Source organism: Cryptococcus neoformans, chromosome 5, assembly GCF_000149245.1.
Source record: "Cryptococcus neoformans var. grubii H99 chromosome 5, complete sequence".
Classification (NCBI taxonomy): domain Eukaryota; kingdom Fungi; phylum Basidiomycota; class Tremellomycetes; order Tremellales; family Cryptococcaceae; genus Cryptococcus; species Cryptococcus neoformans.
In genome coordinates this window covers 394,099-409,599 of record NC_026749.1, presented here as the reverse complement: position 1 = coordinate 409,599, position 15,501 = coordinate 394,099, and the positions used below count along the sequence as shown (strand labels likewise).

Below are 15,501 nucleotides of genomic sequence, written 5' to 3'. Positions count from 1 at the left end.
AAAGAAGTAGCAATTCATCCCGCCGTTTTTTGCCCAATTTCTCCAGCTCCGTGTCACGTGACCTCTCCACCCAGTCGTCCTCCATCTCTTCCCAAAATTGCATCGATGGTCACTTTACTTGTACGCCACAACACGCCATGTCCGCCGCCGCCCCAAGCGAACCGCCGCTCTCCGCCAGTAGTCTCACTGTAAAGCAGAAAAAGAGATCCTCAAAAGACAAGAGCGGTACTCCGTCCCCGCGGCCCAGCAAATCTGCTCGTCTCGATCACGAGGATGGCGCAGACGACTCTATGGACGTGTTGGAGAAAGGGACAGATGGGCAGCCTAGAGATCCCATGGAAGCCTTAGAAGACGGAGCAATGCCCAAAGTTGAAGACGAGTATGAGGTTCAAGCTGAAAGAGAGGTGGAGGCTGCAAAGGACTTTGCCGATGTCACTGCACCAGGACAGGAGGCCAAGTTGAAGCTTGTACACCAGGTCAGCCAGATCCAGAAAGTGGGGTTGTAACGGGCGTTCTGACCGATATCTACAGGTCCGACATCAGGTTGCTATTCCTCCTGATTACCCCTACATTCCTATCAATCAGCACAAGCGCAAAGATCCTCCAGCCCGTACCTACAAATTTGAGCTGGACCCTTTCCAGTTTGTATCTACTTCGTGTATTGAAAGGAACGAGTCTGTCCTTGTATCCGCTCACACTTCAGCTGGTAAGACGGTGGTGGCTGAGTTTGCTATTGCGACATGTTTGAAGGAAGGGAGGCGAGTTGTCTATACAAGTCCTATCAAAGTAAGTACAGCTCAGCCGCATTCAACAGAGGCATTTACCATCAATATTACACAGGCGTTGTCGAACCAAAAATTCAGAGAATTCACAGAAACATTCGGTGACGTTGGACTGATGACAGGTGATGTGACTATCAACCCAGAGGCATCATGCCTGGTTATGACCACTGAAATTTTACGCTCTATGCTGTATCGCGGTTCGGAAGTCATGCGAGAGGTTGCTTGGGTCGTTTTCGACGAGGTCCATTACATGCGAGACAAAGGTTAGTTATGGCTACAAGAGACAATGCAGCAACTGGCTAAATCCTCCGCAGAACGTGGTGTCGTCTGGGAAGAGACCATTATTCTCCTTCCGCATTCTGTTCGCTACGTCTTCCTCTCAGCTACCATTCCCAACTCTATGGAGTTCGCCGAATGGATCTGTAGAACGCATGAACAGCCTTGTCATGTCGTTTACACCGATTTCCGACCGACTCCGCTCCAGCACTACCTTTTCCCAGCCGGCTCAGAAGGCATATATCTAGTGGTGGATGAAAAGAGCAATTTCAGGGACGACAATTTCCAGAAAGCAATGGCAGCCTTAGCGCAGGGTCAAGGAGAAGACCCGGCCAATCCTAGTGGCGGAAAGGGCAAGAAGGGCAAGACCAAGAAAGGCGGCGCATTAAAGGGCGAAACATCCGACATCTATAAAATTGTTCAACTTATCATGCGACGCAACCTCAACCCCGTTATCATTTTCGCGTTTTCGAAACGTGAATGTGAAGATCTTGCTATGCAAATGCAAAAATTCGATTTCAACACACCCGACGAAGCGGCTACCGTCGCACAGGTGTTTGAAAGCGCTATCGGTTCCTTGTCAGAGGACGACAAAAAACTTTCGCAAATCGAGGGCATATTGCCTTTACTCAAGAGGGGCATTGGAATTCACCACGGCGGATTGCTGCCTATTCTCAAGGAAGTGATAGAGATTTTGTTCCAGGAAGGTCTGATAAAGGCTTTGTTCGCAACTGAAACCTTTTCGATCGGTCTAAACATGCCCGCCAAAACAGTCGTATTCACGAGTGTGCGCAAATTCGACGGTAAAGATTTCAGAAACCTCTCTGGTGGTGTAAGTGATTCTCTTGTTAAATATTTTGAGCTAGGTCCAACTGACTATTGGACTGAAAATAGGAATATATCCAGATGTCTGGGCGAGCTGGGCGTCGTGGTCTCGATGCGCGGGGTATCGTCATCATGATGTGTGATGAAAAGATCGAACCCGAAGCAGCGAAGGGCATGGTTAAGGGCCAAGCGGACCGTCTGGATTCAGCTTTCCATCTTGGATACAATATGATCATCAATTTGATGAGAGTTGAAGGTGTCAGCCCTGAATACATGCTGGAAAGATGTTTCTTCCAATTCCAGAATTCTATGAGTGTACCAGTTTTGGAGAAACGTGGGTTCCTGGAAAAGATCGGTTGGTTCGAGCTGCTGATGTCAGAATGTCGAAAATATAGAGTTGAAAGAGGCTGAGACCGAGAAGGACGCCATCGTGATTGAGCGCGAAGATGAAATCGAAGAGTATTACGATCTCCGACAACAACTCAAAGAACGTGGGCAAGATTTCCAGGCTGTCATCACACACCCCGCGTACTGTCTTCGCTTCCTTCAGGCCGGTAGGCTCGTTGAAATCCGCGATGGTGACAAGGATTTCGGATGGGGCGTTGTCGTCGCGTTTAACAAGGTCGTGAATCAAAGAGGTCGACCTCCAATTTGGACGGATCAGGATCCACCTCAGAAGCAATACATTGTCGATGTGCTTACTCGAGTCGAAACAGGAGCGTCCATCCCTCGAGACCGATCGGCGTCTGAGATTTCCCCTCCTTCAGGTGCTGATAAGGGTGAGGTCGCCATCATTGCTTGTTCCCTCTCCACTGTTCAGTCTATCAGCCAATACCGAGTCAACCTTCCAAAAGACTTGCGCGGTCAGCAAGAGAAGAACACTGCCTTTAGGGCAGTCATTGAGATCAAGAAGCGTATGCCTGACGGACCACCTTTGCTCGACCCGATCAAGAGTATGGGCATTTCGGATAAATCGTTTGTTGATTTAGTCAAGAAGATTGCACTATTGGAAAACCGACTTCAGGCTCTCGAAATCACAAAGTCTCCTGAGCTTCCACGTCTCTATGACCTGTATGACCGAAAGCAGAAGAGCATTCAGTCTGTCAAATCCTTGAAACGTCGCATTAATTCTGTGCATGATATCCTTCAGTTAGAAGAGCTCAAGTCTCGTAAACGAGTATTGAGGAGGTTGGGTTTCACAACTGCCGATGACGTGGTGGAAATGAAGGGGCGTGTGGCGTGCGAGATTTCAACCGGAGATGAGTTGATGTTGACCGAGATGATGTTTGGAGGCACATTTGGTACACTAGCACCCGAACAGTGTGCAGCATTGCTGAGCTGTTTCGTCTTCCAAGAAAAGTCAGAAGCAAAGGTGAGGTTAAAGGAAGAGCTCGCTGCCCCGCTTCGTACTCTCCAGGAGACAGCCAAGAGAATAGCCAAGGTGTCAAACGAATCGGGTATCGCGATTGTTGAAGATGAGTATGTGCAGAGCTTCAAGGTGGAAATGATGGATGTAGTCTTGCAGTGGTGCAAAGGTGCCAAGTTCTCTCAAATCTGTGAAGTGAGTTTCCATCTCTTTCACTGCCATTGTAGACATCTTCCCACTGACTATTCTTAAAAAGATGACCGACGTCTTTGAAGGTTCCATTATACGGTGCTTTAGACGATTACAAGAACTAATCCGGCAAATGGGGCAAGCTGCACATGCGATCGGTAACACGGAACTGGAAGAAAAGTTTGCAAAGAGTATGGAGCTCCTTGAAAGGCCCAACACTGTCGTTTTCAATCCTTCGTGAGTCTATACATTCCGGTTTTTGGACGTGACTGAATCATGCTAATGGGATGGCATAGATTGTACTTGTAAAATAATTTCTTTGGTTCTAGATTGGTTTTGTCATGCATATTTTGAATTGGAAAGCAATGCATGCGGTGGGCTTTAAGTAGGGGATTCTCGTGGCAGAGTTTGATAAATGACTTAACGTAGCTGGATAAGCCCCTAAGCATACATATTTCAAGTCTCTACTACTAAAAGCACCACTGATTTTTTCCGCCATGCCATATTTTTCCCATAGGAGGTTTATAATGGGAGAGTGCCAAGGGCCAGAACGTCTTGCCCCTATCTGCATTTTATCGTGAGCCTCACGCCGTTAGGGGCCTCCCTTGATGATTGTGCAGTTTCGCAGGAGTACAATATAGGAAGTAAGTGGTCCTTCTATCACGCATACCGTGAAATGTATCCAGGTCAACCGGAAGACGTAGCTCCGTTGGCGGAAAATTCCGTAGGAGTGATTGGGATGTCGAAAAGGCTGGAGACTCGTGTAAGCGGAATCTTTCGTCCATCCCATTAGAGGCTGGCGCAATTTATACCTGTCAATAGGCAGTCACATAATAAAACTAAATATAAGGAAGGAAGTCTTGGAGTATCATAGGCGGGGATGGTTGATCTACAATGACGAGATTAGTTGTAGCCTGAGCATAGAGATTAGTTGGAGCCTGTGCATAAATTGGTAAGGATGTTTATACCCCATGCATGATCCATTTGACCCTTAATGAGCTTACAGTCTTCGTGCCCGAAAGTGCACTCTACTTTACCTAAACAACGAGGGAGCCTCTCAACCAATCTGCCACCACAACAGTCGTGCCAATCACAAATACAAGTAAACAGCCGTCCTTGTACGTCTGCGAGAAAAGGTTAAGATATCGCGAGCCAGTGAGGAGTGGGCGAGAGATAGAGGGAGGAAGGACCGGGAGAAAGTTCTGGAGAAGGGAATGGGGCGCAGGAGGAGACTAGATGAGAATGTATCAGATAGCATCCATATGTATGTTTCCAAAGAAAAAGAAACATACTTTGAAAATCATCAAGCGAGATGTTTGGAGGATAAGCTCCACAGTCACAAATGCCCAAAAGATTGGCAGCACCTCCACCTCACCCAAACCCTTCACCCTTCCAGCAAACCCTGCCCATCTGTCCGCCCAGACATTTTCCGTCCTAAATGCTGCTGTCATTCTCAAAGCCGGCTCCCACCATGTGACTGCAAAGATGGCTAGCAGTATGACAGAAATGAAATGGGCGACGGGAAAGTACTTTTCGATTTTCCCCTTGCCTTGCTTCTGGCCTACTCCAGCATCGCCAAAGCCCGGAAACGACGGGCCACCGGCACCAGCTCCACCAAATAAATCAGACAGGTTGGAAGGTATACCTCCAGGACCCATACCGCCCAGCCCTGCAGGATCATCGACATCGCCGATCATCCCCTGGCCTTGTGCGTTAGGACCCGAAGCAAGTGAAGGGTCGCCCATCATCTGCGCAAGGAGCTTAGACATATCAGGCATTTCAGCTCCTCCAGCCGATGTCTGAGCACCGGGCGCGCCGAACATGGACATCATGGCTTCAAGTTGACGAGCCATGGCGGCTTGGTCAGGAGACATCTGGGGTTGTGAAGAGGGCGGGGTGGACGAGGAAGGCGGGGGAGCCCACTGAGGTTGCTTGGGTTGTTGCTCCGTACTGGGAGTGGAGGCATTTGAGGAAGGATTGGCTTCGAGTGGGAGTCAGTAAGCGAAAGATGGCGAATGTGGGGAACTGACTGTTATCGGGATAGAGCTTCTGCGCTTCTTCGCCTCTGGCTGACTGTGCAAGCTTGTTGAGGCCTGCATTTCCCCTTGCGAGGATTTTTGCCTTGCGTGCTGCTGCTCTACGTGCTGCTTCTGACTGCTGTGGCTGTTCTGACATGTCGGCGGGAAAGATAAAGAGTCAAGGAATGGAGGTATAGTCACCTAGTAATAACGAAGTATTCGGATGTGGGACAGTAGCTGCAGCCGGTGGACCTGTGGGTGTCCCGATCTCCACGTGGCGAGGAATGACGTGTGATTATGACCACTTGGCGGGCGCTGACTCGCTGCTGCTGCTGCAGCTGCTGCCGGCGGCATCCCCGCATAGCAGAAAAACAAATGATAATTAAAAAATATCTACTCGGTTTTCTTCGACTTGCCAACTTTCCACGCACATCACAACATCTATCACTCCACATCTTTTCCCCAACAATGTCCGCTACTCCTTCTCCAGACAGAAACAGACCCCTCGACGATAACAAGGTCACCGGCGTAAGTCACCCATTCCTCAATCCTCCCACCTGCTGACCCATCTTTTTACCACCAGTATGACCCTCTCATCCCTCCCGCCCTCCTTCGACATGACCTTCCCGTCCCTCCCGTTGCTTCCAAGACCATCTCCGCTTCTCGACGAACCACCTCTTCCATAGTGCGCGGTACTGATCCCCTTTCTCGATTGGTCGTCGTTGTCGGCCCTTGCAGTATCCACGATGTCGACCAGGCCAAGGAGTACGCCTCTAGACTGAGAAAGGGCGTGCAAGAGGGAAGGTGGCCTGGTTTGGAGGTCGTTATGAGGGTCTACTTGTGAGTTGACGGTTTTTTGACGATCTGCAAGAACCATCTTTGTATTCCGGCAAATGTTTTAGCGGGAGCTAATATGTGCCTTTCAACAGTGAAAAGCCCAGAACGACTGTCGGGTGGAAGGGTCTCATCAATGACCCCGATATCGACGGTTCCTTCAAGATCAACAAGGGTCTGAGAATGGCAAGGGAGCTCTTGTGTGACATCAATGCTATGGGTATGCCCGTCGGTTGTGAGCTCCTTGACACTATTAGGTATGTGTGCAACCTTTTGTTTTCTATTCGGATCTAACACTATCCGTCAGCCCTCAATTTATTGCCGACCTCATTAGTTGGGGTGCTATCGGTGCCCGGACCACCGAGTCTCAACTCCACCGAGAGCTCGCTTCCGGTGCTTCTTTCCCCATCGGTTTCAAGAACGGTACAGATGGTTCAGTCGGTGTTGCCATCGACGCCATGCAATCCGCCTCCCACCCTCACTGTTTCATGGGTATCAACTCTCAGGGCATGGCCAGTATCGTCAGGACTTCCGGCAACAGGGACTGCCATGTCATCTTGAGAGGTGGCACTGGTGGCCCTAACTATGCTGCTGAGCACGTGCAGAAAGCCCTTTCCACCATGCGTTCCAAGAACCCTGACGCCTTTGCTTCCATCATGGTCGACTGCTCTCACGGCAACTCCTCCAAGAACCACCTCAACCAGCCCAAGGTTGCCGCCGACGTTGCTGCTCAGATCGCTGCGGGCGAAGTCGGTATCACCGGTATCATGTTTGAGAGTAACTTGAAGGGCGGCAAGCAAAGCAGTGACAAGGGGAGAGACAACCTTGAGTACGGAGTGTCAATCACCGATGGTACGTTTTTTGCCTGTTACCCATTCCTTTAGGGCTTTATACTGATACGTAGTGACTGTAGCCTGTGTCGATTGGGAAATGACCGTTGACATGCTTGACAACCTCAACCAGGCCTCTCTTGCCCGAAGAGCCCTTCTCGAATCCCGGGAAGCTAATGCCAACGGTCATCTCAATGGCGACGCTCCTGCTGTCAAGAGGCTGAAGGCTGACGAGTAATTTGGCGGTTGCAGAGTGTCAGTGACAGCGGTAGTATCTCTGGCTTTTGGGGATGTCGGCCAGCGTAGGGTACGAAATGGTCATGAACGAATGACAGTTATTTATCATCCAAAAGCAAACATATCTGCAACTGCGATTAGGAGACAATCTTGTAGATTATGCAATATACATATTGTTTCCGTCTCCATTGAGTTTGCCAAACGACATGTGCAGCAGTATCATGAATCCTTATGAATTGTGTGTCGCTCATCAAGAATGGAGAGAGAACGCTCATCTGCCGGCTTTTCATCGGTCAACGCGTTTATTTTATAAGACTAGTTTGGGCATGCAGTATGTTGCAGCACATGATAGCCATACAGTCTCAACTTCTCCTTCAAAGATCCCATCTATGCTTTTCGAAATCCGCATCATGGGCCGAATCGCGGTCAGTGGAGTGGGTGATCAATCGTTTCAAATGACGGACGCAGGGTATCTGCCTTTCCCGAGCTATGAATCCTCAAATGTACGGGTGTGGAAAAAAAAAGCTGCAAAAAAATGCGGGCCAGTCCATTGAAAATGTTGAGATACTGGATATACGACATACATGCAACATAAATATGTCAAGTCGTGGATAATCATGTGATCGATACAAAGATTGGTACAGCGGAACCGGTAATAATGAGAGACTATTGCTACAATGGGAGAGCTTGTAAATATGTATACTGGGTAATTGCGATTCGATTATTTTTGTCTTTGAGTTAATGGGGATAAGGGAAAGAGCAAGGCTGATTTACTGACTGAAAAAGACAATGCTTCTAGAAATTATATTAGACGCAGTGTTTTTTGGGTGACAAGTCATTCTCCAGATCGATCAAGAGGGAACAAAGGCGTCTCTGCTGAATGACGATCCTTTGCTGTCCTCAGGGGGCCTTGAGTAGCTCCTATTTAGTGGCTTATAGAGTCGGCGACCTTGTAGGACTGTCCAGCGGGAGTTTGGCTTCGCGGCTGCACCGGATCCTGTTTTTCTTTCACAGTCACTCTATCCCCATCATTTTCAGTCGCAACACCGCATTCTCCTGTCCCAGCAGCCAAGGGACCATCTTGCTTGAAAACATCGCGCAGAGAGCCTACGCCGGTCGATAATGCAACCATGTCGATCCTCGACGCAAACGGGTCCTCAGGCAAATCTGGATGTGGTGCCAGATAAACTGAAGCCGCTTCCGGTCTGGGAGCAGTCCTAGGGTTCAATGATAATTTTGAAGAGTCAAAGAATCCACTGATGCGTTGAGTCCATGAGCTGTTGGGCCGGGAATTGGTAGTGTCAACCCTCATGTAGGCAAAAGTCTGATGGTGCGAGCTTTCGACGGAAGAGCTGGAATGGCCAAACGTTTGTTGATCAGATGGGGAAGGTGGAATAAGATGGATTGACGGCACCTACCCAGAACTCATTAGACCCTTATCAAGTCTACTTGCTGCATCAAAAAGGTACATACTGGTTCAAGCAATACCGTTGTTTTAGATCGGCCTGACTTGCCCGGCACTTCTTCAAATGGCGCTGTGCATCCCCTTAGACAGATGTTCATATTGGCGCCAAAGAGCATTTGATGGGATATGTCCAATTTGGCTCCGGCTGGCCTGATATGTCGTACGAAAGTGGTCGAGAAGAGGGGCGAAGTTGTGCGGTACAGATTGTGCCGTTCCATTATATAGCCAGAAGATCGCTTCCCAGCTCTCAGCTAACGAAATCAGCGACTGCCGTAGAATAAGGCTAGAGCGCTAGAGAACGCTGGATACTGTAGGCTTTTGTCTTAGCGCACGCACGGACCATTTTTAAGACAAGGCATTATCAAGTTGAAGCTATCTACTGTCCGTTAGTCTGTAGAACGCCTACACGTGTGCGTTCTAGCGCTGTTCCTTGCGTCCATGTTGGCACTTGAGGGCGTCTGGCCAGGCTTTCAGGAGTTTCAGTCGCTCTGGGCGCTGGAAGTTGTTTGGGGGAGAACAGAAAAACGAAGGCCGGCAACACGCGTGCATTGTGCGTTCGTGTCGGACGTCTCAAATAGGCGCCAGCAATAAAAGCCCCCATGCCACACAAGCCTAACACGTCTTGTCCTGTCGCGCGCCTTGTGAATGGCCAGCCACGGCGACGGGCGTGTCGTCACCACCCTATGGCGGACTGTAACGAGACGTTCGTTGAGGACAACCTAGTCATCCATATCCTCATCCATCCACGCTGTATCTACTCTAAACAACCCTTCTCCCACAGCGTTCCACAGACATGTCCCGGCAACCCCCTCTCGTTATCGACAATGGTACTGGTTACACGAAGATGGGGTACGTTCTTAATGGTTATCTACACGTATATGCTAGCACAGCTAATATCGATGCATTCTAGCTTTGCCGGTAATTCGGAACCCTCTTTTGTGTTTCCTACCGTCATAGCGACCCATCAGTCTGGGGGTTCTAGTGCTTCGTCCTCGTCTGCAGGTGGCGCTGGGCGCGCCCCACCACCTATTGCCGGCAAGCCCTCACATCTCGCCAGTAAAAGAGGGATCGAGGATTTGGATTTCTTCATTGGTGACGAAGCTGTGGCCAACTCCAAGTTGGTGAAATCTTGTGTCTCTTTAAAGATCGTGCTAATGTGAGGCGTAGGACTTACTCACTCCATTATCCCATCCGGCATGGAATGATTGAGAACTGGGATCACATGGAGCGTTTATGGGAGCAATCCATCTTCAAATATCTTCGTGCAGAGCCTGAAGACCATTATGTACTCTTGGTATGTCTCCTTTGTATTTCCAATGTTCCGGTCTTAGTCGGGACTAACAACACTTCTTGTCCAGACCGAACCGCCTCTTAATCCGCCTGAGAACCGAGAGAACACCGCTGAGATCATGTTCGAGTCTTTCAATGTGCAAGGATTGTGAGTGAAGGGTTTAAACTGGTAATCAGAGCCAACAGGCTAATTTGACGCATTAAAGGTACATTGCTGTCCAGGCTGTCCTTGCTCTCGCAGCCTCTTGGACTTCGTCCAAGGTGACCGAGCGAACGCTCACCGGTGTTGTCATTGACTCTGGAGACGGCGTTACTCACACCATCCCTGTCGTGCGTAAACTTCTGGTTTATTTCAATGATAGTTTGGCTAAGACAACCTAATAAGGCTGAGGGCTACGTTATTGGCTCTTCGATCAAGCACATCCCCATTGCTGGTCGAGATATCACTTACTTTGTGCAGCAACTCTTGCGTGACCGGGGCGAAACTGCACAGATCCCCCCCGAGGACCAGCTTAGAGTAGCTGAAAAGATCAAAGAGGACTACACCTATGTTTGTCAGGATATCGTCAAGGAGTTCAAGAAGTATGATTCCGACCCATACAAATACTTCGCCCGATTTGCTGGCGAGCACAGTGTGACTGGAAGGGTGAGTTGATATTAGTAGTGACAACAATCACTAATTGATCTTCCATATCAGAAATACGATATCGATGTTGGCTATGAGCGATTCTTGGCCCCTGAGATCTTTTTCAATCCCGAGATTTATTCCTCCGACTTCTTGACTCCTCTTCCCGAAGTAGTCGACACCGTAATCCAAACTTCTCCCATTGATGTCCGACGAGGTTTATACAAGAACATCGTGCTTTCAGGTGGATCCACCATGTTTAAGGACTTTGGTAAGAGGTTACAGAGGGATGTCAAAGGCATCGTGGACGGCAGGATTGCGGGCAGTGAAGAGAAGTCAGGCAGTTTAATGAAGGTGAGTTACCGACTATTGTTCCAAACCCAAAAGCTAACACTGTCGGAAAGTCGAGCGGCGTTGAGGTGAATGTCATCTCCCACAAGAGGCAGAGGTATGCAGTATGGTACGGCGGCAGTTTGATGGCGTCCACTGTAAGCTATTTGCTCTGACCAGCTCGTTCGAACGTCTTATTAATCAACTTTCACAGCCTGAATTCTTCAACGTCAGTCACAGCCGCGAAGACTATCAGGAATACGGTCCTTCCCTTGTCCGCAGGTTCTCGGTGTTTGGAAGTGCAGCTTGAATGTAGGTTGTCATCAGTAGTACAGTATATGCAGTCAAATCGTCTCCCATCAGCATTGACATAACGGACGCATATAATATTTGCAGGACAATCGATGCTTGTATCCTCCATCTTAATATTCTACGGTCGATAGTCACGATTCGATTCGATTAGGATAGCAGGCAATCGGGCGATGCTATGATATTCTCTTGCTTGCAATGATAGTTTCATAAAATGCGTCTTTGAAAAAGGATGATCTATCTGAGTCGTGACTGGCGTTCGCAAGCTTCTTGATCCTTGAGCTGCCAATGTCTCAACTATTATTGTGTACATGGCTGTGGGAACAGAATTCAAATAAATCACTTACCAGGCGCATTCTATTCTGCGCTTTGAAGAAGTTTGAAGAGGAGTGGGTCCTGGTAACTTTAGTCTTGGCTTCGGACTTGCATACCGCTTGCTTGTTTGCATCCCTTTCTATGATGATGATCCTTCAAACAAACATCATGAAGTTCCCCTTCCTTCTTCTTGCCTGATTTTTTATCATCAAGCCCAATGATATTTGCTTCATCTTTCTAACGGAAACGAGCAAGATGACAGTGCAGTAACCTTCTGCTTACCTTTTATGTATAGTCTTCAATCACATTTTCGTGAGGTTCGTTCGCCCATTCACTGGCTGTTAACAATTTGTATTTTAAGGTCTTTTTACGTCTAGTTAATAAAACTAAAAGTTCCACGTCATGTATATGGTGATCGCGTTCCACCACCAGCAGCAGCTGCAGGCCACCACCATGCCAACGAGCAACAATCATCAATGGCCGATAAAACAAGTCTGAAGACGAACCTTCGTTGCTTTTCAAATTCTTTCACACATCTCTAATTTATATCATACTCCTCATCTGCTACTGTCGCAAACTCGTCGACAAGATCCGCAACGAAAATGAGGATTTCTCAAGCGCTTTTTGCGCTTCCATTGCTTTCCGTCGCCGACGTCAGTCAATCGTATCTCATCTGCCCCGTAGCTGGAACATTGTTTGGCTAAACACGGTGGGAACTGGATAAAAATGGGATGCTAATTCATTTATACTTATAGGCCTTGCACTTTTATTTTGAATCCAACGAAAAAAGATGTTTTTTGGAAGAATTACCCAGTCAAACCATCGTGGAAGGTATGTCCGGCTGGCCCTTCAATTCTGCAAGCTATCAAATCCGATTTTAGGGCTGACATTGTGTATCTGTCTGGTATAACAGGCCACTACAAGGCGTTTTTGTGGAATGAGAATGAGAAACAATGGAAAAAGGACGAGGCCATGGGTATTCACGTGACTGTCGAGGTCAGTCTTTGGGGTTTGAAGACGAGCTGTTGCTGAGATTAGGTGCAATGTAGGAATTGGCAACTTCTCACATAGTCGTTGACACTCGGGGTCCCCCTGATGGTCGATTCACCTTCACTTCTCACGAACCCGGTGCGTCCTGCATGCCTTATCCCACTTTTCCTTGTTGAAGATCCCCGGTCTAACGCAAATTCATTGGAATGGAATGAATGAATGATGTAGGAGATCACAACATCTGTTTACATTCCAATATCACTGGCGGTTGGCTTTCCAATGAGCACATCAAAATGTATTTGGATCTGACTGTTGGATCTTCTCGGTTTGACAACGCGTGGGTCCCCTCTTCTTTCCTTGCTTTCCTACCCTTAACGCTGACACTCATCAGGGCCGACCAAACTCATGTGACAACTCTTTCGTCTAAAATTCGCGAACTTAACAGCAAGGTTGCCGACATTCAACGCGAACAACGCTATATGCGTGAAGTCGAAGCAAACTTTAGGGACGCAAGCGAACGCACTAATGCGAGGGCAGTGTGGTGGAGCTTGTTGCAGATTGCTGTGTTGATTGGGGCTGCCGTTTGGCAGATGAGGCATCTCAAGGTGAGTCTCGACTTTTAGTTTTGTTGCATGCTAGTTTTCAAAGTGTCATGCTAATGCTGTGATGTCAGGTTTACTTTGAGGATAAGAAGCTCAGATGAACTGGTAGATAGCTAGATAGCCAATGGTTCATATGATGATGCATCCACACATCTCTCTACAATCTGCGCCATTCTAGACTGTCTAAGCCTCAAACTTGTCCGCAGCCTCTTCTCGTCCTTCCTCCCAAGCCCTGACTTCAAGACCACCTCCTCGCTGCACAATAATTTCGAGTACGAGCTGACCCTCCTTTTGCAATTCGACCTCAACAGCACCGAGAGCTTTAGTCTTGACAGTGATGGGAGTCTTAACCTCTTCAGGCTCCTCCTCCTCCTCTTCTTCATCCTCCTCCTCATCATCCTCGAACTTCTCGACAGGAGGTCGCTCCACAAGATCAACCTTCACCTCATCCTTACCCTCCCAAATTTCAAGAGCAACCTTGCCCGCAGGCGCAGGGATCGCAACACGCCTCCTAACAGGAAGAGGAGCACCAGAGGGAACTACAACGGTGGTAAGGGTGTTAGCCTCCTGGGAGGGGACGACAATACCGATAGGAGCGGCAGTAACGTCGGCCTTGCCTTCAGGACCGGCAGTAGCGAGGATATCCTCAAGCTTAAGATTGTCTTCTAGAGAAGTAAGATGGAGAGCCTGAAGGGCACAACCAATGGCGATAACCTGGGAGGGGTCAATAGCGGCGGTGATGGGGGTAGTACCAGGGAAAAGGTAAGAGAGGCTAGATTGTAAACCAGGGAAAAGGGTGGAAGCGCCCGCAAGGAGAACCTCGTCGATCTGGCAGAGGTCAAGTCCAGCAGACTTGACAGTGTTGGAAAGAACAGAGCCAACTTGTCGGTAGACAGGAGCGGCCAAACCGTCAAATCGGAGACGGTTGATAGCGGAAGAAAGGTCCATGCCTTCCTTGAGGGACTCAACGGCACAGGTGGCAGCACCGCTGGAGGCACTCAAAGATCGCTTGGTGTGGTCAACCGCGAGACGGAGCTTGGCCTCGGCACGCTTGTCGGCGTCAGAGGCGGACTCGCCACAAGGAAGGTCAAGGGTAACCTTGGTCTTCTTGGTGAATTCCTTGGCAAAGTGTTTGAGGAGCTACAAACCTGTTAGTGATATCATCGTGCATGACTAGGGGGAGGGAAAAACTGACCAAGTTGTCAAACTCCCTACCGCCAAGCTTATCTTCCCTGGCCTTGGCCAAAACAGTGTACTCTCCTTCAGCGACTTGGATAACACTGACAGCCAAAGAAGTTTCTCCCATGTCAAGGACAACAACCCTCTTGTCCCTGGCCTCTTCCTCACCGGCGTTACCCTCATCGGGTCTACCCAACAAACCCCTTGCCTTCCTCTCCTCACTAAGACCGGCCCTGTAACCGACCAAAACAGCAGCGGCCTCGTCCAAGACCTGAATAACGTCGATATCAGCAGCCTCGGCAGCTTTTCTCAAAGCTTCTGTCTGTTCCGGGGTAAACCAGGTGGGAGCAGAAATGACACAGGCAGAAGGCTTGACACCGAGGAAGTCAGTGGCCGAGGTCAATAATGTGGCCAGGAACTCGCTGGTGACCTCTGGCACAGAGATGGTCTTTTTACTAGGGACGGGCTCGGCAACAGCGGGAGTAGCAGCGCCGGAAACAGCGGTGGAAGTGACACCAGATCGGCTGGGAGCCTTGGGGGGAGGTACAAGGATGTCAACGGTGTAAGCAGGGGTGGTGGAGGAAGGGATAAGGGGAGCGGTAAGAATGGCGGTGTGGTCGACTTCGTCGTAAGTGTGGCCAAGGAGATTTCGGAAGCCCATAATGGTGTTCTTGCCGTTCTTGACGAGATGGGGCAAGGCACCGTTACCGATGTAGACTTGCTCTCCAGCGTACGAGATGGCACAGGCAATTTGCCTCTCACCCTCTTCATTGGCAATACATGTGGGGTGACCCTCCTACAAACAAAAGTCAGCTTTTGTGCCACAGCGGCGCACACAGAGACATGCCTTGTCGATGACGGCGATGGAAGCGTAGGACTGGCCAAAGTTGATACCAAGGACGGAAGGCTTGGACCTGCGCATTACGGTGAGCAGGTGCTGTTTCGATTTATCTGCTTGCTTACATTTTGAAAAAAGAAAAAAAGAAATGGGAACGTAAATGTAGTTGTAGACAAGGACGTTTTTGCTAGAGAGAAATGT

The 15,501-nt window shown here is 49.0% G+C and overlaps 7 protein-coding genes; 4 read left to right on the top strand and 3 right to left on the bottom strand.

Moving 5' to 3' along the window:
- Nucleotides 1-125: 125 nt before the first annotated feature.
- On the top strand, nt 126-3,931 carry CNAG_01398 (ATP-dependent RNA helicase DOB1). XM_012194128.1 has 8 exons: nt 126-476; nt 532-786; nt 841-1,045; nt 1,097-1,890; nt 1,953-2,217; nt 2,279-3,444; nt 3,506-3,675; nt 3,735-3,931. The coding sequence occupies exons 1-8, from the start codon at nt 138-140 to the stop codon at nt 3,745-3,747; spliced, it is 3,207 nt and encodes a 1,068-aa protein (XP_012049518.1). The 5' UTR covers nt 126-137; the 3' UTR covers nt 3,748-3,931.
- Nucleotides 3,932-4,353: 422 nt separating this feature from the next.
- On the bottom strand, nt 4,354-5,648 carry CNAG_01399 (hypothetical protein). XM_012194129.1 has 3 exons: nt 5,469-5,648; nt 4,731-5,419; nt 4,354-4,670 (listed from the first exon to the last, which is right to left on the bottom strand). The coding sequence occupies exons 1-3, from the start codon at nt 5,611-5,613 to the stop codon at nt 4,476-4,478; spliced, it is 1,029 nt and encodes a 342-aa protein (XP_012049519.1). The 5' UTR covers nt 5,614-5,648; the 3' UTR covers nt 4,354-4,475.
- Nucleotides 5,649-5,861: 213 nt separating this feature from the next.
- On the top strand, nt 5,862-7,571 carry CNAG_01400 (3-deoxy-7-phosphoheptulonate synthase). XM_012194130.1 has 5 exons: nt 5,862-5,984; nt 6,040-6,296; nt 6,386-6,547; nt 6,598-7,142; nt 7,204-7,571. Exons 1-5 carry the CDS (start codon nt 5,925-5,927, stop codon nt 7,356-7,358), a joined length of 1,179 nt encoding a protein of 392 aa, XP_012049520.1. The 5' UTR covers nt 5,862-5,924; the 3' UTR covers nt 7,359-7,571.
- A 351-nt stretch (nt 7,572-7,922) lies between these two features.
- Nucleotides 7,923-9,324, bottom strand: CNAG_01401 (hypothetical protein). The gene is made up of 2 exons (XM_012193555.1): nt 8,831-9,324; nt 7,923-8,771 (listed from the first exon to the last, which is right to left on the bottom strand). Exons 1-2 carry the CDS (start codon nt 9,038-9,040, stop codon nt 8,283-8,285), a joined length of 699 nt encoding a protein of 232 aa, XP_012048945.1. The 5' UTR covers nt 9,041-9,324; the 3' UTR covers nt 7,923-8,282.
- A 216-nt stretch (nt 9,325-9,540) lies between these two features.
- Nucleotides 9,541-11,575, top strand: CNAG_01402 (actin binding protein). XM_012194131.1 has 9 exons: nt 9,541-9,671; nt 9,733-9,939; nt 9,990-10,116; nt 10,181-10,260; nt 10,319-10,442; nt 10,498-10,758; nt 10,810-11,091; nt 11,142-11,225; nt 11,282-11,575. Exons 1-9 carry the CDS (start codon nt 9,616-9,618, stop codon nt 11,375-11,377), a joined length of 1,317 nt encoding a protein of 438 aa, XP_012049521.1. The 5' UTR covers nt 9,541-9,615; the 3' UTR covers nt 11,378-11,575.
- Nucleotides 11,576-12,147: 572 nt separating this feature from the next.
- Nucleotides 12,148-13,452, top strand: CNAG_01403 (eclair-PA). XM_012194132.1 has 7 exons: nt 12,148-12,344; nt 12,447-12,522; nt 12,605-12,687; nt 12,741-12,819; nt 12,910-13,018; nt 13,073-13,286; nt 13,355-13,452. The coding sequence occupies exons 1-7, from the start codon at nt 12,294-12,296 to the stop codon at nt 13,382-13,384; spliced, it is 642 nt and encodes a 213-aa protein (XP_012049522.1). The 5' UTR covers nt 12,148-12,293; the 3' UTR covers nt 13,385-13,452.
- Nucleotides 13,209-15,472, bottom strand: CNAG_01404 (hsp71-like protein). XM_012194133.1 has 4 exons: nt 15,426-15,472; nt 15,310-15,376; nt 14,479-15,258; nt 13,209-14,423 (listed from the first exon to the last, which is right to left on the bottom strand). Coding segments are annotated over exons 1-4 (1,806 nt in total). The 5' UTR covers nt 15,428-15,472; the 3' UTR covers nt 13,209-13,466.
- Between the last annotated feature and the right edge of the window lie 29 nt (nt 15,473-15,501).

Coding starts and splice junctions, on each gene's coding strand:
- CNAG_01404 (XM_012194133.1), bottom strand. Junction 15,259..15,309: donor CCATCGCCGTCATCGACAAG/GCATGTCTCTGT, acceptor TTTTGTTTGTAG/GAGGGTCACCCCACATGTAT. Junction 14,424..14,478: donor GTAGGGAGTTTGACAACTTG/GTCAGTTTTTCC, acceptor ACAGGTTTGTAG/CTCCTCAAACACTTTGCCAA.
- CNAG_01403 (XM_012194132.1), top strand. CDS start 12,294: ATGAGGATTTCTCAAGCGCTTTTTGCGCTTCCATTGCTTTCCGTCGCC. Junction 12,688..12,740: donor GTATTCACGTGACTGTCGAG/GTCAGTCTTTGG, acceptor GGTGCAATGTAG/GAATTGGCAACTTCTCACAT. Junction 13,019..13,072: donor TCTTCTCGGTTTGACAACGC/GTGGGTCCCCTC, acceptor GACACTCATCAG/GGCCGACCAAACTCATGTGA.
- CNAG_01400 (XM_012194130.1), top strand. CDS start 5,925: ATGTCCGCTACTCCTTCTCCAGACAGAAACAGACCCCTCGACGATAAC. Junction 6,297..6,385: donor GTCGTTATGAGGGTCTACTT/GTGAGTTGACGG, acceptor GCCTTTCAACAG/TGAAAAGCCCAGAACGACTG. Junction 6,548..6,597: donor GAGCTCCTTGACACTATTAG/GTATGTGTGCAA, acceptor ACTATCCGTCAG/CCCTCAATTTATTGCCGACC.
- CNAG_01401 (XM_012193555.1), bottom strand. CDS start 9,040: ATGGAACGGCACAATCTGTACCGCACAACTTCGCCCCTCTTCTCGACC. Junction 8,772..8,830: donor CAACGGTATTGCTTGAACCA/GTATGTACCTTT, acceptor AGTTCTGGGTAG/GTGCCGTCAATCCATCTTAT.
- CNAG_01399 (XM_012194129.1), bottom strand. CDS start 5,613: ATGTCAGAACAGCCACAGCAGTCAGAAGCAGCACGTAGAGCAGCAGCA. Junction 5,420..5,468: donor GAAGCTCTATCCCGATAACA/GTCAGTTCCCCA, acceptor TCCCACTCGAAG/CCAATCCTTCCTCAAATGCC. Junction 4,671..4,730: donor CTCGCTTGATGATTTTCAAA/GTATGTTTCTTT, acceptor ATTCTCATCTAG/TCTCCTCCTGCGCCCCATTC.
- CNAG_01398 (XM_012194128.1), top strand. CDS start 138: ATGTCCGCCGCCGCCCCAAGCGAACCGCCGCTCTCCGCCAGTAGTCTC. Junction 787..840: donor TCTATACAAGTCCTATCAAA/GTAAGTACAGCT, acceptor AATATTACACAG/GCGTTGTCGAACCAAAAATT. Junction 3,445..3,505: donor AGTTCTCTCAAATCTGTGAA/GTGAGTTTCCAT, acceptor ATTCTTAAAAAG/ATGACCGACGTCTTTGAAGG.
- CNAG_01402 (XM_012194131.1), top strand. CDS start 9,616: ATGTCCCGGCAACCCCCTCTCGTTATCGACAATGGTACTGGTTACACG. Junction 10,443..10,497: donor TTACTCACACCATCCCTGTC/GTGCGTAAACTT, acceptor CAACCTAATAAG/GCTGAGGGCTACGTTATTGG. Junction 10,759..10,809: donor AGCACAGTGTGACTGGAAGG/GTGAGTTGATAT, acceptor CTTCCATATCAG/AAATACGATATCGATGTTGG.